This window comes from Jaculus jaculus, chromosome 3 (assembly GCF_020740685.1).
Source record: "Jaculus jaculus isolate mJacJac1 chromosome 3, mJacJac1.mat.Y.cur, whole genome shotgun sequence".
NCBI lineage: Eukaryota > Metazoa > Chordata > Mammalia > Rodentia > Dipodidae > Jaculus > Jaculus jaculus.
Window position 1 is genome coordinate 95,428,124 of NC_059104.1, and position 25,031 is coordinate 95,453,154.

General features: G+C 48.2%; 1 protein-coding gene across 3 annotated transcripts; it reads left to right on the forward strand.

Annotated features, from left to right (window-relative positions):
- The first annotated feature begins 9,484 nt into the window (after positions 1-9,484).
- On the forward strand, positions 9,485-24,533 carry Hyou1 (hypoxia up-regulated 1). Of its 3 annotated transcripts, none has more exons than XM_045145328.1 (26): positions 9,485-9,521; positions 10,471-10,568; positions 11,001-11,094; positions 11,270-11,348; positions 11,484-11,638; positions 11,749-11,825; positions 12,117-12,298; positions 12,552-12,667; positions 16,641-16,833; positions 16,948-17,082; positions 17,210-17,292; positions 17,381-17,513; positions 17,663-17,850; positions 18,114-18,252; positions 19,039-19,099; positions 19,240-19,319; positions 19,670-19,855; positions 20,177-20,349; positions 20,453-20,540; positions 20,650-20,772; positions 20,913-21,046; positions 21,165-21,249; positions 21,424-21,664; positions 21,755-21,805; positions 23,067-23,123; positions 23,215-24,533. In XM_045145328.1, the coding sequence occupies exons 2-26, from the start codon at positions 10,478-10,480 to the stop codon at positions 23,274-23,276; spliced, it is 3,006 nt and encodes a 1,001-aa protein (XP_045001263.1). In that variant the 5' UTR covers positions 9,485-9,521; positions 10,471-10,477; the 3' UTR covers positions 23,277-24,533. The 3 variants fall into 3 exon arrangements, with proteins under 3 accessions (XP_045001263.1, XP_045001262.1, XP_045001264.1); XM_045145327.1 differs by lacking the exon at positions 9,485-9,521 and adding an exon at positions 9,528-9,666; XM_045145329.1 differs by lacking the exon at positions 9,485-9,521 and adding an exon at positions 9,717-9,922.
- The last annotated feature ends 498 nt before the right edge of the window (positions 24,534-25,031 follow it).

Below are 25,031 nucleotides of genomic sequence, written 5' to 3' on the forward strand. Positions count from 1 at the left end.
ATAAAAAAAGTAAAGAGGGGGGCTGGAGAGATGGCTTAGTGGTTAAGCGCTTGCCTGTGAAGCCTAAGGACCCGGATTTGAGGCTCAATTCCCCAGGACCCACATTGGCTAATGCACAAGGGGGTGCACACGCCTGGAGTTCATTTGCAGTGGCTGGAGGCCCTGATGCGCCCATTCTCTCTCTCTCTCTGCCTCTTTCTCTGTCGCTCTCAAATAAACAAATAATAAATAAATAATAAAAAAACAAAAAAATTTTAAAAGAGGGAACTGGGGATATAGCTCCATGGTAGGACTCTTGTCTAGTACACAGAAGACCCCATGTTTGATCCCTAGCACTGCATTAAACAGGATGGTGGTACATGTCAGTAATTTCAGCACTTGGGAGCTGGAGACAAGAGGATCAGGAGTTCAAGACCAGGCTGAGTTACATAGTAAATTTTTTTGGAGGGGGGTTCAAGGTAGGGTCTAGCCCTAGCCCAGGCTGACCTGGCATTCACTATGTAGTTTCAGAGTGCCTTGAACACAAGACAATCCTCCTACCTCTGCCACTGTAATAGTTTGATTCAGGTGTCCCCAATAAATTGAATGCTAGGCTCCCAGCTGATGGAGATTTGGGAATTAATGCCTCCTGGAGGCACTGTATTGTTGGGGGCGGGCTTATGGGTGTTATAGCTGATTTCCCCATGCCAGTGTTGAACACACACCCCTGTTGCTGTTGGTGAGGGGTGATGTCCACCCTCTGCTCATGCTATCATTTCCCCTGCCATCATGGAGCTTCCCCTCGAGCCTGTAAACCAAAATAAACCTCTTTTTCCCACAAGCTGCTCTTGGTTGGATGATTTCTACCAGCAATGCGAACCTGACTGCAACAGTAAAGTGGTACCAAGGATTGGGATTGCTGCTAGATACCTGACTGTGTGGCTTTGGCCTTTTGGAGCTGATTTTCAAGAGGAATGTGGAAGGATTTGAAACCTTGGCCTAAGAGATGCCTTGCAGTGCTGTAAGTACAGCTTGATGGACTCTTCTGGTCAGAGTTGAAAGGCCTGAATACAGTAGGAACTATGGACTGTGGGGTTTGGCTTATGAGGGTGAGAAAAAGCTTTGCTTGGACTGGACTAGAAGCAGTTTGTGTGAAAAGCCTGCAGTCCTGAGAAGTTGTGCAGGGTTGCTTTGCATAGAAATGAACTGGTGTGAGCAGAGGGATATGGCACAAAAACAAATCTTTGGGTTAACTGCTGCCCACTCAGCTGCAATTGAGATTGGGCCAGCTGACCTGCTCTGGGGCAATAGGAAGAATGTAGTTGTTTTTTTTTTTTTTTTTTTCAAGGTAGGGTTTCACTCTAGTCTAGGAGGCTGACCTGGGATTCACCATGTAGTCTCAGGGCAGACTCAAACTCACAGCGATCCTCCTACCTCTGCCTCCCAAGTGCTGGGATTAAAGGCATGCACCACCACACCCGGCTTTTTTTTTTTTTTTTTAAGTAATTTTCATTTATTTACTTGAGATAGGGAGAGAGAATATGGGTGCACCAGGGCCTCCAGCCACTGCAAACGAACTCCACAGGCATGCACCACCTTGGCTTATGTGGGCCCTGGGGAATGGAACCTGGATCCTTTGGCTTTGCAGACAAGTGCCTTAACTGCTAAGCCACCTCTCCAGCCTGAATGCAGACTCTTTTGAAGGGGCCTGAGTACTCAAGGAGTATCCTGTTCTTCAAAGTTTGCTTTTTTTCCCCTCTGGATTAACAAATTGGCACCCTTCCTGGATTATGGAGTATAAGAAAGGCAGGAAAGAGAGGGTCATTGAGTTTGCAACATGGTCTTGTGTTTTGGAAATGGCCATAGGCAGTGTGAAGCAGGTTTGCTGGATGCCTGCATGGGGACCCACTGGAGCCATGATAATGAACTGTGGGTTGCAGTGGAGACCCAGTGGAGATGCTGCACCACGATGGCTGCCAAGGAAAGCTGCTGGCCTCAGATGAAGTTTTCTAGGACTGTGAGTAGCCTAGCTGGAGGGGCAGAATTGGAACTCCAGAGACTTGTTGCTGGTTAGAATTATCAGACTTGGAGATTTGTCACTGGCTAGAGTTGATGGACTTAGAGCTACAGTTTGGTGTTTGCTCTATTTAAATCATGTATTGCTTGAGTATTTCTTTGCTATGTTCAATGCCATCTTTTGTAGTGTGAATGTTTATTCTGTGCCATGTTTTTTTTTTTTTTGAGGTTATTTTATGGTATTATGCCTTAGTTAAAAGATCTTGGATTATGGGGATGTTTGAACATCACTGGGACTAATTAGAAACTATGGGGATTTTTAAGTTGGACTGAATGCACTGTATTTTACATCACGTATGGATATCAGTTTATGGGGACCAGGGGTAGAATGTGGTGGTTTCATTCAGGTGTCCACCATAAGCTTAGGTGTTCTGAATGCTAGCTTCCCAGCTGATGGAGTTTTGGAATTAACCCCTCCTGGAGGGAGTGTATTGTTGGGGGTGGGTTTATGGGTGTTATAGCCAGTTTCCCCATGCACACTCTCCTGTTGTTATGTTCCAGCTTATATTGGCCAGGAGGTGATGTCCATCCTCTGCTCATGTTGTCATTTTCCCTGCCATCATGGAGCTTCTCCCTTGAGCCTGTAAGCCAAAATAAACCTCTCTTTCCGACAAGCTGCTCTTGGTTGGATGATTTCTACCAGCAATGCAAACCTGATTGCGACAGCTATCATAGTGCTAGGATTAAAGATATGTGCCACTATGCCAGCTTCAGAGTGAATTTAAGGCAAGCCTAGGCGATATGAGACTGTCTCAAGAAATAAAAAAACTGGGCTGGAGACATGGTTTAGCAGTTAAGGCACTTGCCTGCAAAGCCCAAGGACCCAAGGTCAACTTCCCCAGGACCCACATAAGCCATATGCACAAGGTGGCGCATGTGTCTGAAGTTCCTTTGCAGTGGCTGGAGCCCTGGAATGCTCATTCTCTGTCTCTTTCTCTCTGTTGCTCTCTAATAAATAAAATATTTAAACAAACAAACATTTGTCTGTGTGTTGCACACCTGCTCTTGCCACTGCAAATGAACAAATGTGTGTGCCACGTTTTGCATCTGGCTTTACTTGAGTGGCTAGGGAAATGAACCTTGGATGGCAGGCTTTGCAAAACCAGCACCTTTAACCACTGAGCCAGCACCCCAGTCCTTTTTTTTTTTTTTTAAGAAACCACTTTCTACTTTAATATATTTTTATTTATTTATTTGAGAGGGAGAAATAAACAAAGCGGAGGGGAGAGAAAAAATGGGCATACCAGGGCCTCCAGCCACTGTAAACGAACTCCAGATGTATGCTTCCCCTTGTGCATCTGGCTTATGTGGTTCCTGGAAATCTGAACTGGGATCTTCTGGCTTCACAGAGAAATGTCTTAATTGCTAAGCCATCTCTCCAGCCTGTTTTTTTTGTTTTATTTATTTATTTTTTTTGAGGTTAGGGTCTTGCTTTAGCCCAGGCTGACCTGGTATTCACTATGTAGTCTCAAGGTGGTCTTGAATCTTGGTGATCCTACCTCTGCCTCCCGAGTGCTGGGATTAAAGATGTGCGCCAGCCGGGCGTGGTGGCACACACCTTTAATCCCAGCACTCGGGAGGCAGAGGTAGGAGGATTGCCATGAGTTCAAGGCCACCCTGAGATGACAGAGTTAATTCCAGGTCAGCCTGGACCAGAGTGAGACCCTACTTCGAAAAAAAAAAAAAAAAGATGTGCACCACCACACCTGGCTTTTTAATTTATTTTTGCTTATTTTTATTTATTTGAGAGCGACAGAGAGAGAAAGAGGCAGATAGTGAGAGAGAATGGGCATGCCAGGGCCTCTAGTCACTGCAAACGAACTCCAGATGCGTATGTCCCTTGTACATCTGGCTAATGTGGGTCCTGGGGAATCGAGCCTAAAACCAGTCTTCAGGCTTCACAGGAAGCGATTAACCGCTAAGCCATCTCTCCAGCCCTATTTTTTATTTTGAGGTACAGTCTCGCTCTAGCTCAGGCTGACCTGGAATTCACTCTGTATTCTCTGGGTAGCCTTGAACTCATGGCAATCCTCCTACCTCTGTCTTCCAAGTGCTGGGATCAAAGGCATGTGCCACCACGCCTGGCTATCTAATATATTTTAATGTGCATGATCACAAATATATTTACTTCCAGATTGTGACTTTGTTTAAAAAAAAAAATTAAGAGAGAGAGAGAGAATGGGCATGCCAGGGCCTCTAGCTATTGCAAACAAAACTCCAGATACATGTGCCATTATGTTCATCTGGCTAATGTGAGTCCTGGGGAATTGAACCTGAGTCCTTAGACTTTGCAGGCAATTGCATTAACCAGTAAGCCATCTCTCTAGGCCCCCACTTTTCTTTTGGTTTTTCGAGTAGGGTCTCACTCTGGCCCAGGCTGACCTGTGTAGTCTCAGGGTGAACTCACAGTGATCCTCCTATCTCTGCCTCCCAAGTGCTGGGATTAAAGGTGTGTGCCACAATGTCTGGCCCCTTTTTAAAAAAATATTATTTATTTATTATGAGAGAGAGAAAGTGGACATGCCAGGGTCTCTAGCTACTACAAACATACACCAGACTCATGTGCCACCATGTGCATCTGGCTTACATGAGTTCTAGGGAATGGAACCTGGGTCCTTAGGCTTTGCAAGCAAGTGCCTTAATTGCTAAATCATCTCTCCAGCACTTTTTTCTTTTTGAAGTAGGGTCTCACTCTAGCTCAGGCTGACCTGGAATTCACTGTCATCTCAGGGGTACTTGAACTCACAGTCATCCTCCTACCTCTACCTCCCGAGTGCTGGGACCAAAGGCGTGCGCCACCATGCCTGGCTCCAGCACTTATTTTTAAAAAAAGTTAGCTGGGAGTGGCAGCACATGCCTTTAGTCCCAGCACTCAGGAGGCTGAGGTAGGAGGATTGCCATGAATTTGAGGTCACTCTGAGAATACATAGTGAATTCTAAGTCAGCCTGTGCTACAGTGAGACCCTACCTCAAACCAAAAAAAAAAAAAAAAATTCTGGGCTGGAGAGATTGCTTAGTGATTAAGGTGCTTGCCTGCAAAGCCCAAGGACCCATGTTTGACTCCCCAGATCCCACGTAAACCAGAGGCACAAAGGTAAGACAAGTGCAATGTTGTGCTTGGTGCAAGAACCTGGACTTCGATTATAGTGGCTGAGGCCCTGGCACACCAATTCTCTGTCTAAAATAAAATTAAAGTAAAAAAAAAAATATTTCTAGGCTGGGTCTGGTGGCACATGCCTTTAATCCCAGCACTTGGGAGGCAGAGGTAGGGGGATTTCTATGAGTCTGAGGCTATCCTGAGACTACATAGTGAATTCCAGGTCATCCTGGGCTAAGTAAACCCTGCCTTGAAATAGCAAATAATAATAATAATAACTAACTGACTAAAATTATTTGTGCGCTGGAGAGATGGGCTCAGGGGTTAAGGCACTTGACTGCAAAGGTAAATGACCAGAATTCAATTCCTCAGTATCTTTGTAGATCTAGATGCACAAAGAGGTGCATGCATTTGGGGTTTGTTTGCAGCAGCTGAAGGCCCTAGCATGCCTATTCTCTCTGCTGTCTCTCTTCTCTCTTTATTCACAAATAAATTAAAAAAAAATTATAAGCAGAGACATGGGTAGGAGGGGAAGGGAGAGAGAGAGAGAGAGGTAGGGAGAGAATGGGCACCCCAGAGCCTCTAGCTGTTGCAAATGAACTCCACACACATGTGACACTTTGAGTGTCTGGCTTTACATGGCTATTGGGAAAGTGAACCCAGGTCATTAGGCTTTGCAGGCAAGCACCTTAACAGCTAAGCCATCGCTCCAACCCCCAGACTGTGAATTCTTTGATGGCAATAACAAGTTCATATCTAATTCTGGATTCCAAACACCTAGCACAGTGATGGCTTTTCACAGAGGCCCATAAACATATTTTCTATTTGAAGTGGATGGGAAAAAAATCAACTGAATAGTTGGCCAATTATTAAGAAAGAAAAATCTTTCTGTAATCCGAATACTTGGGAGGTACAGGCAGGATCAGGGACTCAAATCCAGCCTTGACTACATAGCAAGCTGGAGGCCAGCCTGGGCTACATGAGCCCCTGTCTCAAAAACAAAGCCGGCCAAAGATATGCATAGCAGTTGAGAAAATCACCTGCAAAGCCTAACAACTGGGTTCAATTCCCCAGAACCCACGTGAAGCTAGATGCACAAAGTGGCACAGGCATCTAGAATTCCTCTGCAGTGGCTAGAGGACCTGGTACCCCTCCCCTCTTTGCTTGCAAATAAATAAATATTAAGGAAAAAAAAAAAGCAGGGCTGGGGAAATGGCTTAGCAGTTAAGGCATTTACCTGTGAGGCCTAAGGACCCTGGTTCAATTCCCCAGGATCCAAGAAGGCTACATACGCCAAGGAGCAAATACAGCTGAAGTTTGTCTGCAATGGCTAGAAGCCCTGGAATGCCCCCCCCCTCTTAAATATTTAAAAAAAAAAAAAAGAGCTGTCCATGTATGGTGGTGCACACCTTTAACCTCAGAATTTAGGAGGAAAAGGTAGGAGTATCACTGTGAGTTCAAGGCCAGCCTGAGACTAAAGAGTGAGTTCCATGTCAGCCTGGGTTAGAGTGAGACCCTACCTCAAATAAAACAGACATACTAAAAATAGTAACACTAATTTAATGTGATAGGCTAAAAAGAAAGTATGATAGTAAGATGGAGATTGAGAAGAAGCCTGTTAGTGGGGGAGGGAGGAAATAAGAAAATAATTAGGGAGAATAAGAGCAAATACAATATATACAGGTATAAATATGATAATACACTGAAGAGATGGCTCAGCCATTAAAGCACTTGCCTGCAAAGCCTAATGACCTGGGTACAATTCCCAAGTACCCACATAGAGCCAGATGCACAAAGTGGCACATGTGTCTTAAGTTTCCTTACAGCAGCTGGAGGCCCTGGCATGCCAATCCTCTCTCCTTGCAAATAAATGAATAAAAATATTTTTAAAATATGCAAATGGGGGTGGAGAGATGGCTTAGTGGTTAAGGCACTTGCCTGCAAAGCCTAAGAATTCATCTTCGAATTACCAGGTCCCAGGTAAACTACAGGCAGGGACACAAGCATGCAATGTCACACATGCACACAAGGGGGCGTACACATCTAGAGTTAGTTTGTAGTGGCTGAAGGCCCTGGTGTACCCATTCTCTCTCAAACAAATTTACACATACTTACATATATATATACATTTATTCATATGAATGCAAAGGTAGCCAGGCATTGTAGTGCATGTCTTTAATCCCAGTACGTGGGGGGCAGAGGTAGGAGGATGCTGTGAGGTTAAGGCCAACCTGGGACTACGGAGTGCATTCCAGGTTATCCTGGGCTAGAGTGAGACCTAACCTTGAAAAACAACACAAAACAAACAAAAAAATCCAAAACAAAACAGGGCTGGGATTGGTGGCACACATCTTTAATCCCAGCACTTGGGAGGCAGAGGTAGAAGGATCACCATGTGTTTGAGGCCACCCTGAGACTATATAGTGAGTTCCCGGTAAGCCTGCACTACAGTGAAACCCTACCTCAAAACAACAACAGAAAACATCATTTTAGGGACTAGAGAGATGGTTCAATGGTTAAAGGCGCTTACTTGCAAAGCCAGCAGGGTTTGATTCCCTAGTGCCAGCGTAAAGCCGATACACAGGATGGTGTATGCATCTGGAGTTAGTTTGCAGCGGCAAGAGACCCTGGTGTGCCCATCCTCCCCTTCCGTCCACCCCGCTTTCAAATAAATAATAAAATATTTAAAACAAAGGGTGGAGAAGGGGACTTCTGGGGCTGTAGCTTAGTTGGTTGAGTGCCTAGCATGCAGTGGCCCTGGGTTCAATTCCCAAGAAAAGGAGGGAGGGAGGAAGAGCCTTCAGTGTAGGGACACCTGGTATGGATTTAGTGGGGGAGAGGCTGATTTCCAAGTGTAAAGGAAGTGAGCAGTCCAAAGACCACGTTTCAAAAGGGCTGGCTAGCAGAGAAGGAAATGAGAAGAGAAAAACAGCAGACAGGGATTGAGATATTTTAATTCTATGCTCTTAGTAGTCGAGAAGGAAAAACACAAGATTTATGGAACAGGAATACATAAAATGGGACACTCATTTGCTCAAACTTGCAAGTATCTTTTTTTAAAAAATTATTTATTTATTTATTTAGAGTGACAGACAAAGAGAGAAAGAGGCAGAGATAGAGAATGGGCGCCCCAGGGCCTCTAGCCACTTCAAACGAACTACAGACGCGTGCGCCCCCTTGTGTATCTGGCTAACATGGGTCCTGGGGAGTCGAGCTTGGAACCCGGGTCCTTAAGCTTCACAGGCAAGTGCTCAACCGCTAAGCCATTTCTCCAGCCCTCTTGCAAGTATCTTGTGTATGTAGTGCCTTACAGCTTGGAATATGCTTTCTCATAAATATGGAGCTTAGAGTCCTGGTCAAGTTCTACCATCAATATATTACTTATCTCTGACTCATCACCAAGGAACATCATTTTTCTTTTCTTTTTTTCTTCTTCAAAGTAGGGCATCGCTCTAGCCCAGGCTGACCTGGAACTCACTATGTAGTCTCAGGGTAGGCTCGAACTCATGGCAATCCTACCTCTGCCTCCTGAGTGCTGGGATTAAAGGCTTGCGCCACCACTCCCGGCCTGAGAACGTCATATTTTAAAATTCTACTTATTTGCGAGCGAGCGAGCGAGAATAAGAACGAGCCAGCCAGGACCTCTTACCATTACAAAGGAACTCCAGATGCTTGCACCAGTTTGTGCATCTGGCTTCTTGTGGGTACTGGGGAATCGAACCCAGACAGGCTTTGAGAGCAATCGCTTAAAACAGCTGAACCCTCTCTCTAGCCTGCGAACATCATTTCTGTGACCTAAGTTTGCTCAAGGAAACAGGTAGGTTGGAGGGACCATGCCTGAGCTGTAGCCATTCTCTGATGTCTATAGCCAAGGCCTAGGGCAGTGTAGATTCCAATTCCCACGCAAGCGCCTCTTCCGGGTAGCTGTGGTGGGGATGCGGTCGTTCCGGTTCCTCGGATGAGGCTCTCCAGGTGACCGGAAGACGAGGTCCGAGTGCCTAACAGTCCCGACGCCCCATCAGTTCCAGGCGCGGGGCACTCCGCGGCCTACGCAAAGATGCAGCTCAGCTCGGAGACTGGAGAAGGTCCTGCGTGGGCCCCCAGCCGTCCAGCACCAGGGAGGTGGGAGCGAACCCGCGGGGCCAGTGACGTGGCCCAATCCCCAGTCTCCGCCGGCGGTTTTGTCCCAACTGGTGCACGCTTCGGGGGGCGGGGCCGTTGAGGGGGCGGGCCCAGGACGTGGACCAATGGAAGCGCGCGCCGGGCGGCTGGGGCGGGGCCAGGTGCGCGGCGCAGGGCCGGGCAGCGGAGGCGCCAATGAGCGCGCGCCGCGTCCGGGGCCGGCTAGTGCGCGAGACGCCGCCGAGAGGTTGGTGGTCACTGTAACTGTTTGCAAAGCGAGGGGAGTTGTGAAGGGCGCGGGTTGGGGCGAGCTGCCGACCGCGTGGGTACGTCCGCGCCTCGTGGATCCCCAGAGCCGGGGCTACCGAAGCGCAAGGCCCGAGGGAGCCGTGGTGAGGATGGAGGAGCTGCCGGGCCGTGGCTCCTAAGGGAGGCAGCGTGCTAGCTCCGGGGGCGGGTCGCTAGCGGGAGCGAGGGCCGCGCGAAAGCCGGTGTGTGCGCCCCCCCCATCTTGTACCACGGGCGACCCCGCGCGCTAGGGGAGGGCCGGCATACGTTTCCGGGAGTGGGAGCCTTCACCTTGGTCAGGTGAGGCTTGGGTGAACACTCAGCCGAGGAGTAACCTAACCCGACACCGCGTCCACTCGGGTGAGCCGTGGGGCCCCGGAGTGGGATGGGGACGGGGATGGGGAGGGAGCGGGACCACCGTCAGGGTTGCCGGCCAGGAGGAGACGGGCCTTCTTTCCGTAACAGCCATCCCCCAACGTCATCACCACTCAGTTCCTGTCCAGGCCCAACCTGGCTTTCCCTGCCGCCAGGGGAGCTCCAGGTGTAAGGTGGTAGTTGAGTGAGTAGTGAGGGACTCGGGCCCCATCTCAGGTGGCTTGATGGACACAGTGCCGTGGCACACCAGTTACTTGTCCGTGCAGTGCTGAAAACCAGGCTCAGGTTCTCTTCTTCCTCCGATCCTGTTACCTTCTCCACTTTAGGGATGAGGTGGAACCGAGGATCTGAGCCCTTTGTGTCTGAGCCCTAACTTGGGAGGTTTTAGGGAACTCACCTGTAGGTGATGGCGGTGGAGGCTCCTCTACTCTTGAGTCAAAATGTAGATAAGAATCTTAGACCTTGTTCTGGGATGTAGTTCTTTTTTCCTTCACTCGGAGCATCTAGTTACAAGTGTTTTTCCTTTTCCCCAGGGGCACAATGGCAGCCACAGTCAGGAAACAGAGGCCAAGGAGGCTTGCCTGTTGGATCTTGATGACGATCCTCTTGGCAGACTTGTTGGCATTGAGTGGTATGTACTTGACAGAGGGATCAAAAGAAGAGTGAGTGGTAGGAAGGGGGCATAAGACCCCTATAACAACTCTATAATGTTGGATCTTTCTCGTGGTCTTTTAAAAAATTAAATAGAAAGTGTTTGTTTTTGGTTTTGTTTTCTTGGAAAGAGAGGGTCTCACTCTAACCCAGGCTGACCTGGAATTCACTATGTAGTCTCAGGGTGGCCTTGAATGGCCTTGAACTCACCATGATCCTTCTGCCTCTGCCTCCCAAGTGCAGGGGTTAAAGGCGTGCACCATCATGCCTGGCTCTGAAGTAGAAACTTGGTATGGACACATCATGTATATGTTAATACCATGTCATGGTCATCTGAAGGCACAGAAAGTAGTATGCTTTCCAGGGCCCTCAGGAAGGTGAGCACTAACAAATAATCTGATTCTCCCTGCAGATACTCTGGCTGTGATGTCTGTGGACCTGGGCAGTGAATCCATGAAGGTGGCCATTGTCAAACCTGGAGTGCCCATGGAGATTGTGTTGAACAAGTGAGGGTAGCTTAATACCAAGGGCAGGCAACAAGGGAGTCCGGGCTCCAAGGATGTTTGTGGTTTTTGTAGTGCCTACACAGACTGGTGGCTGAGGGTATGTGGGGAGTGTTAGTGCCTAGCTTCACACCCTTCTGTAGGTCTCTGGTCCTAATGCATACCTCTCTTTTCTAAGGGAATCCCGGAGGAAAACTCCAGTGTGTGTTACCTTGAAAGAAAATGAAAGGTTCTTAGGAGACACTGCAGCAGGCATGGTGAGTCGCAGCCCCCTTGTTAGATCAGTGCCCCCAGAGTTTATTCCCTCACCCATCACTGATGTAAGATGCAGGCTGTAATGGGCTTGGGCTTTACACTTTTCAGTTTTTTTTTTAATCTTCATCTTTTCTCAGGCCATCAAGAACCCAAAGGCTACACTCCGTTATTTCCAGCACCTCTTAGGGAAGAAAGCAGATAACCCCCATGTGGCCCTTTATCGGGACCGTTTCCCTGAACATGAACTAAGCATTGACAAACAGAGGCAGACTGTGAGCTTCCAGATCAGCCCGTGAGTGTTCTCCTGGGGAGGGTGGGCCCAACAGCTCTGCCAGACTCCTTGTTGGAATTTTAATGTTGTCTGCCTTAGTGCTTGATTCTCCTTGCTTCACCTCTTCTCAGGCAGCTTCAGTTCTCACCTGAGGAGGTGCTGGGCATGGTTCTCAACTACTCCCGTTCCCTGGCTGAAGATTTTGCAGGTGAGTGCCAAGGTGGGGCCTGTGACTGCCAGGCTCCCTGAGATCTAAAGCAGTGAATATCAGGTGGGGTCAGTTGTAAGGGTAGTGAATATTTGACTATATCTAAAGGTACATTTGGTTGTCATAATTGGCAGTACACCACTGGTATCCAGAAGGCAGAGAGGCCGTAAACATACTGTAATACACAGGGAGCCACCAACAGAATTACCTGGCCTGAAATGTTAGAAGTACTGTGGTTGGCAAAAGTGGTCTGAAGTTGTAGCTGATGGGACCCTCTTTTGTGTTCTACAGAGCAGCCTATTAAAGATGCAGTGATCACCGTGCCAGCCTTCTTCAACCAAGCTGAGCGCCGAGCTGTGTTGCAGGCTGCCCGCATGGCTGGTCTCAAAGTGCTGCAGCTCATCAACGACAACACTGCCACTGCCCTTAGCTATGGTGTGTTCCGACGGAAAGATATTAATGCCACTGCACAGGTGAGCCAGGACACTCTTCCTGACAAGACCCAGAGGGTGCTGGGTGTGAGGACAAAGTCTGCTAGACTTTATTTGCAGTGTTTTGCATGACTGACCCTTAGCAAAATGTGACAGTGGCCTCCGGTCAGCCTTCATTGATGGTGTTTGGCTTTATGCTGTTGGGAATTTCATCCCCTTGTGTGCAGTCAGGTGGGTGGGCAGGCACCTTGCATTTGATAAAGTTCCTGTGACAGTGTCCTTGCTGTCGCCACAGAATGTCATGTTCTATGACATGGGCTCAGGCAGCACTGTGTGCACCATCGTGACCTACCAGACAGTGAAGACGAAGGAGGCTGGGATGCAACCACAGCTGCAGATCAGAGGTGTGGGGTAAGTTATTAAGACCTTTAGGTCAAGAATTTCTTCCTGGGTTTTAGCTGCCTACTCCCTTTTCTCTGTAGAAATGCTCTTGGGTAAAGCATCAGTCACCAAGTGGGGCTGTTTCCAAAGAAGAGAAAGCAGGAGAAAAGGGAAAGACAATCTTGGGGAGATTGGAAGTTAGGGAGCTTCCTGAACATGCTCTAAGGACATTTGTGAGGTGATATGTAGGTTGTAAGATTCAGCCACTCTCTTGTTTTCCTGCCCATTTAGTTTACTTAAACGTCTGTCATTGTCATTATTGGTTTACTGGGATTGAACCTATGACCTCACAAATGCTGGGCAAAACATCTGAGCTATATCCCTAGCTCTCATTATCTTCATGTTTTTTTTCCTTTGACCTTTTTTATTTATTAATTAATTTATTATTATTGTTATTTTTGTTTTGTTTTGTTTTGTTTTGTTTTGTTTGAGCTAGGGGCTCACTCTAGCCCAGGCAGATCTGGAATTCACTATGTAGTTTCAGGGTGGCCTGGAACTCATGGTGATCTTCCTACCTCTGCCTCCCGAGTGCTGGGATTAAAAGTGTGCGCCACCACATCCAGCAACTTTTTTATTTTTAATTTATATATTGACATGTGTGTGCATGTGTCAGGGTCTTACCACTGCAAATGAGTGCATGTTCAGCTTTATGTGGATGGCTAGAGAATTGAACCCAGGCTGGCAGGCTTTGCCAAGCAAGTGCTTTTAACCACTGGACCATTTCCCTAGATCCTTTCCCTTCTGTGTATTTTATTTATTTTTGGTTTTTCAAGGTAGGGTCTCACTCTGGCCCACACTGACCCGGAATTCACTATGTAGTCTTAGGGTGGTCTCGAATTCACAGTGATCCTCCTACCTCTGCCTCCCGTATGCTGGGATTAAAGGCATGCACCACCATGTCCAGCTTTTGATTTTAATTTAGTTTATCAAGGAAGGGTCTTAAGCTGACCTGGAATACACTATATACTCCCAGAATGGCTTCAAACTCACAGCATTCCTCCTCCCTTGCCTCCTGAGTGTTGGAATTAAAGGTGCATGCCACCATACCGGTGCTGTCCGTTTTTTTGAGACCAAAAAAAAGTTGTTTTAAAAAATATTTTGAGTTGGGTGTAGTGGCATATGCCTGTTTTGGTTTTTCAAGGTAAGGTCTCACTGTAGCTCAGACTGACCTGGAATTCACTATGTGGTCTCAGGGTGGCCTCGAACTCATGGCAGTCCTCCAACCTCTGCCCTACTATGAAAAACAAAAACAAACCAAAAAAAAAAGATTTTGGCCACATGTGGTGGTGCATGCCATTAATCCCAGCACTCACAAGGCCAGAGGTAGGGGGATTGCTGTGAATTGTAGCCTGGAACTACAGAGTGAATTCCAGGTCAGCCTGGGCTAGAATTAGAGACCCTCCCTCAAAAAAAAAAAAAAATTTAATTAGCTGTAAAATCTTGGTTAGTTTGGAATTCTGGGTAGACCGGGCTGGTCTCAAACTTGTGTCAATTCTCCTGCCTGCTTATTTGGGGTGGTGGAATTAAAAGGCAGGCACCACTGTACCTGGCTTCATTGTCTTCTGTTTTAGTATTTTATTTATTTACTTGTTTGAGAAAGAGACAGAGAGAGAGGGAGAGAATGGGCAAACCAGGGCCTCCAGGCACTGCAAATGGACTCCAGATGCATGTGTCATCTTGTGCATCTGGCTTATGTGGGTGCTGGGGAATCAAATCAAGGTCTTTTGGCTTTGCTGGCAAACGCCTTAGCCACTAAGTCATCTCTCCAGCCCTAGAAAGATCTTTTAAGAAATATTTTTATTTATGTGAGAAGAAGAGAGACAGGGAGAGAATAGACATGGCAGGAGGACCTCTAACCACTTCAAATGCATGTGCCACCTTGTGCGTCTGGCTCTACTGGGGAATTGTACCTGGGTCCTTTGCTTTGGCTTGCTGGAAATGCCTTATCACTAAGCCATCTCACAGTACAGATTTTTTTTTGTGGGGGGGTTCAAGATAGTGAGCAGGGTATGGTGGCACACACCTTTAATTCCAGCACTTGGGAGGCAGAGGCAGGAGGATCACCATGAGTTTAAGGCCACCCTAAGACTATATAGTGGATTCTAGGTCAGCCTGGACTAGACTGAGAACCTACCTCAAATAAATAAATAAAAGGTAGGATAGAAGCCAGGGACAATCTGGGAATCTTTTTTTTTTTTTTTTTTTTGGTTGGCCTCAAACTCATGGCGATCCTCCTACCTCTGCCTCCTAAGTGCTGGAATTTAAGACGTGCACCACCACACCCAGTTATGTCTAGCATTTTTACATGGGTACTAGGGGTTGAACTCAGGTCCTAATGCTTGTGAGGCCGTCACTCCAGCCCTCAGGGAGATAATGTTTTAATTCTGCAGGTTTTCTTTAAATTTCTAAAATTCATTATTTTTTTGTCTTTTTTTTCAAGATAGGGACTCATTCTAGCCCAGGCTGACCTGGAATTCACTATGTTATCTCAGAGTGGCCTTGAACTCATGCAATTTTCCTGCCTCCTGAGTGCTGGGGTTAAAGGCATATACCAGCATGGCCGACTAGGAATTTTCTTTTGTTTATTGTTTAGGACCGGGTGTGGTGGCACACGTCTTTAATCCCAGGGAGGCAGAGGTAGGAGGACCACCATGAGTTCGAGGCCACCTTGAGACTACATAGTGAATTCCAGGTCGGCCTGGACTAGAGTGAAACCCTATTTCGAGGGGGGGGGGGGAGTTTGTTTTGGAGCCAGGGCTATGTCTCAGTAGCAGTGAAGTCCTTGCCTAGCATTTGTGGGGTTCTAGACTTAATTCACAACACCACACCCACAAAATAAATAAAATAAAATGCCAATCTGATTGTTAACCATTTCTTCAAAACTGTCCCTGTATCTTCTGAGCCCTGTTCCCACAACTGTCGTTAAGCCCTTTTGCTCTTTGAGTATATTTGCTTTCCTTTCAAACTTGCTATGTTTATTCCTCCTACCTCTCTACCTCAGAGTCTAGAGAGATTCTGTCTTTTTTTTTTTTTTAATTAATTTATTTATTTGAGAGCGACAGACACAGAGAGAAAGACAGATAGAGGGAGAGAGAGAGAATGGGCGCGCCAGGGCTTCCAGCCTCTGCAAACGAACTCCAGACGCGTGCGCCCCCTTGTGCATCTGGCTAATGTGGGACCTGGGGAACCGAGCCTCGAACCGGGGTCCTTAGGCTTCACAGGCAAGCACTTAACCGCTAATCCATTTCTCCAGCCCAGATTCTGTCTTTTTTTTTTTTTTTTTTTTTTTTTTTTTTTTTTTAATTTTTTTTTTATTTATTTATTTGAGATAGACAGACACAGAGAGAAAGGCAGATAGAGGGAGAGAGAGAGAATGGGCGCGCCAGGGCTTCCAGCCTCTGCAAACGAACTCCAGACGCGTGCGCCCCCTTGTGCATCTGGCTAATGTGGGACCTGGGGAACCGAGCCTCGAACCGGGGTCCTTAGGCTTCACAGGCAAGCACTTAACCGCTAATCCATTTCTCCAGCCCAGATTCTGTCTTTTGTGTAGAATATTCTTTCCTTTTCTCTGTACCCAGTCATCTCCAGCTCTTCCTTGAGGCTTCAGTTCCAGCATCTTTACTCAGGAACTCTTTCTTTAACTGCCTTGAGTAGCACACATCTCTTGTGTGGTCCACTAGCCTGGTGTGCCCTCATTTTTAACACATGTGGTTATGATTGCACATTTACAAGGCTGTTGAATTGCAAGATTATAAACCACTTGACAGCAGAGACCTGTCTTGTCACACTGCCTCCAACTCCTGCCACTTTGGGGAGGTGCTTACCACTGAGCTATATCCTTTGCCCTTCTGCTACTAGTATATTTCCAAATATGGATGACTGGCTCTTGTGCCATGGAGGGGCTCTGTGTATCCTCACAGTACTTCCTTTCTTTTTTGAACAGGTTTGACCGTACCCTGGGTGGCCTAGAGATGGAGCTTCGCCTACGGGAACACTTGGCTGGACTCTTTAATGAGCAACGCAAGGGACAGAGAGCTAAGGATGTCCGAGAAAACCCACGTGCCATGGCCAAGCTGTTGCGGGAGGCCAATCGGCTCAAAACCATCTTGAGTGCCAATGCCGACCACATGGCCCAGGTTCCTACGTGGGTCTTAGTGGAGGGCAAACCTGCCACCCTTTCAAAGTCCTTTACCACAGAGAGTAGGACTGGATAAGAACCCCTCCTAATAAGTAGTTTCTTCCTCCTCCAGATTGAAGGCTTGATGGATGATGTGGACTTCAAGGCAAAAGTGACTCGAGTGGAGTTTGAAGAGTTGTGTGCAGACTTGTTTGAGCGGGTGCCTGGGCCTGTCCATCAGGCTCTCCAGAGTGCGGAGATGAGCTTGGTGAGAGCATGGGGAAGGCAGAAGTGCCTGGCGGGAATGGGACAGGAAACATCACTGGGGACGGGGGAGAGCCAGTGTAGAGAAAAGGCATTAACTGCTTGCATCTCACCTTCTCCCCCTTTTGTAGGATGAGATCGAGCAGGTGATCCTAGTAGGTGGAGCCACTCGTGTTCCCAAAGTTCAGGACGTGCTGCTGAAGGCTGTGGGCAAGTGAGTGTGGGGGTTTGTCATGGGGTCTGGGCAGCGGGAGGTACGGGATGACGGTGACTGGTGCTGGACCATGTGCCTCCTCTCGTAGGGAGGAGCTAGGGAAGAACATCAATGCAGATGAAGCAGCTGCCATGGGGGCTGTATACCAGGCAGCTGCACTCAGCAAGGCCTTCAAGGTGAAGCCCTTTGTCGTGCGTGATGCTGTCATCTACCCCATCCTGGTGAGTAACCTTGTCTGAAAAATGCCCTTTGCTTCTCTACGTGGGAGAAGCCCATCCTATGCCTTCTGACCAAGAGGTCCTCACATTCACATCCCTACTGCAGAACTTACCCTATTCTCCTGTGTACCTTCTCTCTGCCTGTTATGTAGGTGGAGTTCACAAGGGAGGTAGAGGAGGAGCCTGGGATTCACAGCCTGAAGCACAATAAACGCGTGCTCTTCTCACGCATGGGGCCCTACCCCCAACGAAAAGTCATCACCTTTAACCGCTACAGCCATGATTTCAACTTTCACATCAACTATGGTGACCTGGGCTTCCTGGGGCCTGAGGATCTTCGGTGAGGGGCGGGGGCAGGATGGGACCTCTAGGGAGGGGGAGGTGCACTTGCCAGATGACCTGTGGATTATGGAGAGGGAAAAGTGAGGCTTGCAGAGTTTCAGTGGGTTAAGGTGAGGTTATGACAGCCTCTCAAGAGTGCCTCCTCCCTTCTGAGTGTCTTTGGGCAGGATCCCTGACATCTCATGCCAACAGGCTGTATTATCGCCTAGGGTCAGAAGTGGGCCTGGTGGGTCTCCTCAAACTCCTTTCCTTCCCAACCAGGGTGTTTGGCTCCCAGAATCTGACCACAGTGAAGCTAAAAGGTGTGGGTGAGAGCTTCAAGAAATATCCAGACTACGAGTCCAAGGGCATCAAGGCGCACTTCAACTTGGATGAGAGTGGTGTGCTCAGTCTAGACAGGGTGAGAACAAAAGGAGACCCTGTGTGAGGATAGAGCAGGAGCCTGGGGCCTGCCAGCCTTGCCCAAAGTGGGTTCCACAGAATAAACAAAGAAGTTACAGAATCAAGTCAGAGCAGTCTTGTCTCTAAACAGAGCTAACAGGGTTCTGATGGGGCTTTCTCATAGCCTGTACATTCTTATGGGCTTTGTAACTTGTTTAGAGGGAACTAAGCCAACTTTTGTTTTTAATTTTTCAAGGGAAGGTCTCACTCTAGCCTAGCTTAATCTAGAATTCACTCTGTAGCTCAGGCTGGCCTTGAACTCACTGTGATCCTACCTCAGCCTCCCCAGTGCTGGGATTAAAGGCATGCATCAATATGCCTAGGCCTTGAGATTTTCTTACTCTTGTTTTGGAAAAGCCTGTTTTTAAAAAGTAAATCTTGGATAGTATCTGTAGCACACTAGGAAGCTTGGTCCATTGTGTTACTGAGACATGGATGGCTTTGAGAGAAAGAATGTGAGCCTCTCCTTAGAGGGCTGGTAATCAAGGGGGCAGGTGACCATCCAGAGTCTTTAGAAAAGGAAAGTGAACCAGGTGTGGAAGCTGAGGTAGGATGATCAACCTGAGACTAGTGAATTCTAGGTCAGCCTGGGCTACAGCAAGACTCTTACCTTGAAAAACCAAGAAAAGAAAAGTGAGTGAGTAGGCCAGCACAGCTGCAGATCATGTAGTATGTATAAGCCAGACATTGGTGGAGAAGTGTGGTTTGCGTGTGCAGTTCTGTATTTTGACCTGTTTTGAAATAGGTGGAGTCTGTTTTTGAGACCCTGGTGGAGGATAGCCCAGAGGAGGAATCTACTTTAACCAGTAAGATGAGTATGGTCACCTGTGTGTATGTGTGAACAAACATACATGGTGTATGCTTTGAGGTGACGGCATGCCCTTAAAGTAGGAAATGGAGCCACTGCTAGGTCCTCTCATGAGTCTCTGGGTTTCCTTCTCCCTAGAACTTGGCAACACTATTTCCAGCCTGTTTGGAGGTGGTACCACATCAGATACCAAAGAGAATGGTACTGATGCTGTCCAGGTAAGAGGGTAGCATGAAGAGCAGCACTGGGGGCAGGTAGCAGAAGCAGAGAATCTGATGGGCATTCTAGCTGCCTGGGCTGTGATGACCCTGCCTTTGCCTAAGCCTATACTGGGTTAACCATGCTCTCCTGCTTGTGCTCCTCTGACTTGGAGCCAATCCTTGTGTAAGAGCCCAAGGCCCATTCTCTTCAGCTCCCTTTGTCACCGTCCTTTTACTCACGTAGCCCCAGACTGTTCACATACAGATGTCATCTGTCTCCTCTTCTGCTTTCTTCTGAGATCCCTTCTGGGCAGAGGTGTGGTGAAGGCCAGGCCTGGCCCATAGGCTCAGCTGTAATTGTCTCCCAGGAAGAAGAGGAGAATCCTGCTGAGGGAAGCAAAGATGAGCCTGGAGAGCAGGGGCAGCTGAAGGAGGAAGCTGAGGCCCCAGTGGAGGATACCTCTCAGTCTACTACTCCTGGGCCTAAAGGGGACAAAGCCACTGATCAAGACAAGCCTGCTGAAAAAGATAGTGGGGACAAGCCTGAGCCCCAGGTGAGCTATAGCCAGTAGATGAACAGTGGAGCCAGGAGCTAAGGGAGTAGATGGAAGCTGCTTTTTTTTTGTTTGTTTTGTTTTGTTTTTTTGCTTTTTTTGCTCCCCCCCCCCCCCCTCGCTCAAGGTAGGGTCTTGCTCTAGCCCAGGCTGACCTGGAATTCACTCTGTAGTCTCAGGGTGGCCTCGAACTCACGGTGATCCTCCTACCTCTGCCTCCCTAGTGCTGGGATTAAAGGCATACCCGGCCCTGTAGCTACTTTATTTTTGCTGTTTGGAAGAAGGTGGCTTGCTAACTTTGCCACTGTTCTTTGCACTCAGAAGCCCAATGAAAAGGGGCAGGTAGGGCCTGAGGGTGTCCCTCCAGCCTCTGAGGAGGAAAAGAAGCAGAAGCCTGCCCGGAAGCAGAAGATGGTAGAGGAGATCGCTGTGGAGTTAGCTGTTCTGGACCTGCCTGACTTGCCAGAGGATGAGCTGGCTCGTTCTGTGCAGAAGTGAGTAGAGGGACGCAGGGACATACTGAGGGAGGAATGCTGCCTCTGGGAGGGGACCAAGTTCCAGCACCTCCCTCATCTTTGCCCCTCCTTTTCCCTGAAGACTTGAGGACTTGACCCTCCGAGACCTGGAAAAGCAGGAACGAGAGAAAGCTGCCAACAGCTTGGAAGCATTTATCTTTGAGACCCAGGTCAGCAGGTTGGGGGCACTCCCTGCCCCAGAGGGCTTGGGTTTGGGAGCACCTGGCTCTGAGCTTGCCCTGGGGCTCACATCATACTTGGATTTGTGTTCTTCCTTAGGACAAGCTGTATCAGCCCGAGTACCAAGAAGTGTCTACTGAGGAACAGAGGGAAGAGATCTCTGCGAAACTCAGTGCCACCTCCACCTGGCTGGAGGATGAAGGATTTGGGGCCACTACTGTGGTAAGGGGCCTCCCAGGGTATTATGGCAGGTGGATGGGCACTCTGGTCTTCTGCTACTAGGGTGAGGGAGAGAAGGATCCAAGGCTGAGTCCAGGGCTCTGCTTCCAGCTGTTCATCACTTCTAACCCCTTGTCCATCAGATGTTGAAGGAGAAGTTGGCTGAGCTAAGGAAGCTATGCCAAGGACTTTTTTTTCGGGTGGAAGAGCGCAAGAAATGGCCTGAACGGCTTTCAGCCCTGGACAATCTCCTCAACCATTCTAGCATTTTCCTCAAGTGAGTGGCCCTACTTTTTTTGTGTAAGTCCTGCCAAGGCTGCCATTCCTGTCAGCTGCCCATTCCCCACAGCCCAGGCCCCTTTGCCCGGGCTGATTGTTTCCTTTGTGGCTCACAGGGGCGCCCGGCTTATCCCAGAGATGGACCAGATCTTCACTGAGGTGGAGATGACAACGTTAGAGAAAGTCATCAATGAGACCTGGGTAATCACTGTGTGAATATACAACTGGACCCTTAGCTGGTGCTCTGGGATGCCAAGGGTGGCAGGGTGATAATGTGGTTTGTAGAAGGAGCCTGAAACTGATAGAGTGAATTCCTCTGGGGCAGGTGTTTGTCCTCTACATCTCGCTCTGAGCCCACCCTGGCTTTGTCCACAGGCCTGGAAGAATGCAACTATGGCTGAGCAGGCCAAGCTTCCTGCTACAGAGAAGCCCGTGCTGCTCTCAAAAGACATTGAGGCCAAGATGCTGGCTCTGGACCGTGAAGTACAGTATCTGCTCAACAAAGCCAAGTTTACCAAGCCCCGGCCCCGGCCCAAGGACAAGAATGGCACCCGAACAGAGCCTCCCCTCAATGCCAGTGCCAGTGACCAGGGGGAGAAAGTCATCCCAACCACAGGTGAGGCCAGAGTGCTTGGCTCCAATTTCTGCAGGCAGGGAAGTCCCCTGTTTTTCCTAGAGCTCTATCTTACTCCTGGTTTCCCTCCAGGCCAGACTGAAGAGGCAAAGCCCATTATAGAACCTGAAAAAGAAGAGTCTCGTGAGTTGGGGAAGCTGTGATTGAGAGTGGGACTTAGCATAAGTTGGGGGCAAGTAAACTGGGGCATGGCCTATTTCTTGATAGCCCATGACCTGTAGATGGCCTGTAATTATTTTGGTGTGTGGGCATGTGTATGTGGAGGTCAGGGAACCACTTTCAGGTCATTCTCTGCCTGTCCACCTCACTTGCGGCTAGGTTTTTCTCTGGATTCTTGCTCTGCTGTTGTTGGCTGTGCTCAACACAAGTTTCTAAGAAATTCTCCTATAAATTTTGCTATCTCTCCTGTCAGTGTGCTAGGATTACAGAAGGCCACCATGGCTTCAAGCTTTTTATATGATCCAGGGGATTAAACCCTAGTACTTCAGCTTCAGTGCTTTATCCACTGACCCAGGCCGGTACCACCCCCCTGCCCTTTTGGTTTGTTTTGTATTGTTTTGTTTTTCAAGATAGGGTCTTGCTGTATCCTAGACTGACCTGGAATTCACTGTGTAGTCTCAGGGTAGCCTAGAACTCAATGCAGTCATCCTACTTCTGCTTCCCGAGTGCTGGGATTAAAGTTGTGCACCACCACACCCAGCTTTTTGTTTTGTTTTGTTTCTTGAAGCAAGGTCTCATGTGGCACAGGCTGACCTGGAGCTCACTCTGTAGCCTAGACTGGACTTGAACTCACAACTGTCCACCCAGCTCAGCCTCCTGAGTTCTGTGATTAAAGTTATGAGCCACCACACTCTGGTTTAGGTCTTTACTTTTTTAAAAACATCGCATAACTAAAAATACCGGCGCGGGAGGAGAGGGTCCTGGAGAGATGGCTCAGCAGTTACTGTGCTTGCTTGCAAAGCTGACAGCCTGGGTTTGATTCCCAGTACCCACACAGAGCCAGATGCACAAGGTGGCGCATGCACCTGCAATTTGTTTGCAGTGGCTAGAGGCGTTGGCGTGCTCATTCTCTGTCTTTCTGAGGGTGCTTGCAAATAAGTTTTTTAAATTTAACAACAACAACAAAAACAAGGGAGCCAATTATGGTGGTATACACCTTTAATCCAAGTACTTCAGAGGCAGAGATAGGATCGCTGTGAATTGAAAGCGAGCCTGGGACTACAAGAGTGAGTTCTAGGCTTGCCTGGGCTAGAGTGAGACCCTTCCTCAAAAAAAAAAAAAAAAAAAAGACAAAGAAAACAAATTTGGCCCACACATCTGGTTTATTATGTTTACCAGCTGGCTCTTTACCTTTAGAGGCTAATAAACTGCTTCTAAAATGTAGGTTTGGAAGCAGACGCAGCAGACTCTGAACCTCTGGAGTTAGAAGGTCCTGCTGCAGGTGAGGGCTCCACACAGGTCTTGGGTGCCTGGTAGGGTTGGGAGGCAGACAGCTGGCTGTGTTTCATTGCCATCCTCCTCCTCTCCCACAGAATCAGAACAAAAGGAGCAGCCAGCTGAACAGAAGCGGCCTGTGAAGAACGATGAGCTATAACCCACCTCCTGTTGCCCCACTCATCTCCAGCCCCTACCCTCTATTTATTACACATTAGGGTGAGGGCGAGGCTTGATCCTGCCCTCAGGGGCTCAAGTTCCTACTCTCACCCTGGGGCAGGAGGGGAGCGCTCAACAGTTCCTTATGGAATAGCTCCATGGTTAAAATCTAATTTTGTTCTGTCCCCTGCCCTACTCTCTGGTCCCCTACCCATCCGGCCCTGCATTTGGGAAAAATCACTATTATGTCTTAATTGGTTGCCTGTGGGTAGGTGAGAGAATGGCTCCCAGTGGTTGATAACAGGAAGGAAGAATGTCCTGGGACACTGGGGAGTGTCCCATCTTCTCTAGACATCCTTTCCTCTTCCTTGAAATCAGTGTCCCATTTGGGCCAGTGTCTAGAGAGCCTTGGTCAGTCATCAGCTTTGGTGTCTTTCCGAGCTCTTCCCTCTTCTTTCCTTAGCCCCTCCCCCAAATTCTTCTCTGGCTTCTGGCTTCACTCTTTCCCTTGCTTTCCTGGTGAAGGTTGGGCTGCTTCTCACAGGCCCATGCGACCCCTGGTGGCCAGAGTAAGAAGGGAGTCCCCTACCTTCCTGGAGTGAGAGATGTAGAAAAGCCACCTGTGAGCTATGGGGCTCTGGAAAGCCATGTAGAGTGGTTGGCAAGGATGCCGGTATCTGTAGGCACTCAGAACCCTTTCCTCTCCAGGTTCCTGTGACACATACCCCTTCCCTGCCTCTTCCAGACCAAGTCTTTTCCTTTCCCCTCCTTCCCCTTGGACTGACCAAAAATGTGCTTTCTACTGTGAGCCCTTGTCCTGAGACTCTGGAAGATGGAAAGACCATGGTGTGAATGTAAAAATGCCACCTCACTCTTTGAGGCAGGCTTTGTGGGTAAAGGAAGAGGGTCGGGGCTGGCCTTCCTGGGGTGCACTGCTCTGCTAAGAGGGAGCCCTAACCCACTATGCTGATGCCCGGGGAGCCTGCCCTGAAGTATCATGTCTGTAACAGGAACTAGGGCTATTGTACTAGCCCCAGGACAAAACAAACCCAGTCGTGTCAGTCATTTTGTCTTCTCTCCTATTCCCCCCTCCTTTTTTTGCCACATTGGCAGAGACTTAAAGGCCCCACTCAGCCCTCTTTCTGTATGTTTGAGTTCTTTCATTAGCAGTTCAGGCTGGTTGGACAGGTTTGAATCATACTGTACTTAGCTCCATTGTTAGTTGACAAACTTTCAATAAAATATTCTTTTCTATAAATTTTGTTACTTTAAATATTTGGGAAAGCCAGGCGTGGTGGTGCACACCTTTAATCCCAGCACTTGGGGAGGAAGAGGTAGAAAGATTGCTGTGAGTTCGAGGCCACCCTGAGATTACATAGTGAATTCCAGGTCAGCCTGAGATAGAGTGAGACCCTACCTCGAAAACCCAAAATAAATATTTGAGAGAAGGAAGAGAGAGAATGGGAACTCCAGACATACATTTGACTATATGGATACCATAAAACCTACCAGAGCAGGGGCCTGGGGGTTCAGGCATCAGGAGAGATGAGCAGCTAGAAAGAGCTGTGTTTTTATTTGCTGACTTCTTCATATGTGTGTGCACCAGTCTCTTGCCACTACAAACGAATGCCTGGCTTTATGTAGATTGCTAGGGAGTAGAACCCCCATGGGCAGGCTTTGCAAGCAAACACCTCTTACCACTGAGCTATTTCCAGTCCCCCTTGTCCTTTTAATGTTTCTGAGGTAGGGTCTCGCT

Excerpts from the sequence above, each read along its gene's own strand:
- Hyou1 (XM_045145328.1), top strand. The coding sequence starts at position 10,478 with ATGGCAGCCACAGTCAGGAAACAGAGGCCAAGGAGGCTTGCCTGTTGG. Across the intron at positions 12,299-12,551 it reads ATATTAATGCCACTGCACAG|AATGTCATGTTCTATGACAT; the intron begins GTGAGCCAGGAC and ends CTGTCGCCACAG. Across the intron at positions 23,124-23,214 it reads GTTAGAAGGTCCTGCTGCAG|AATCAGAACAAAAGGAGCAG; the intron begins GTGAGGGCTCCA and ends CCTCTCCCACAG.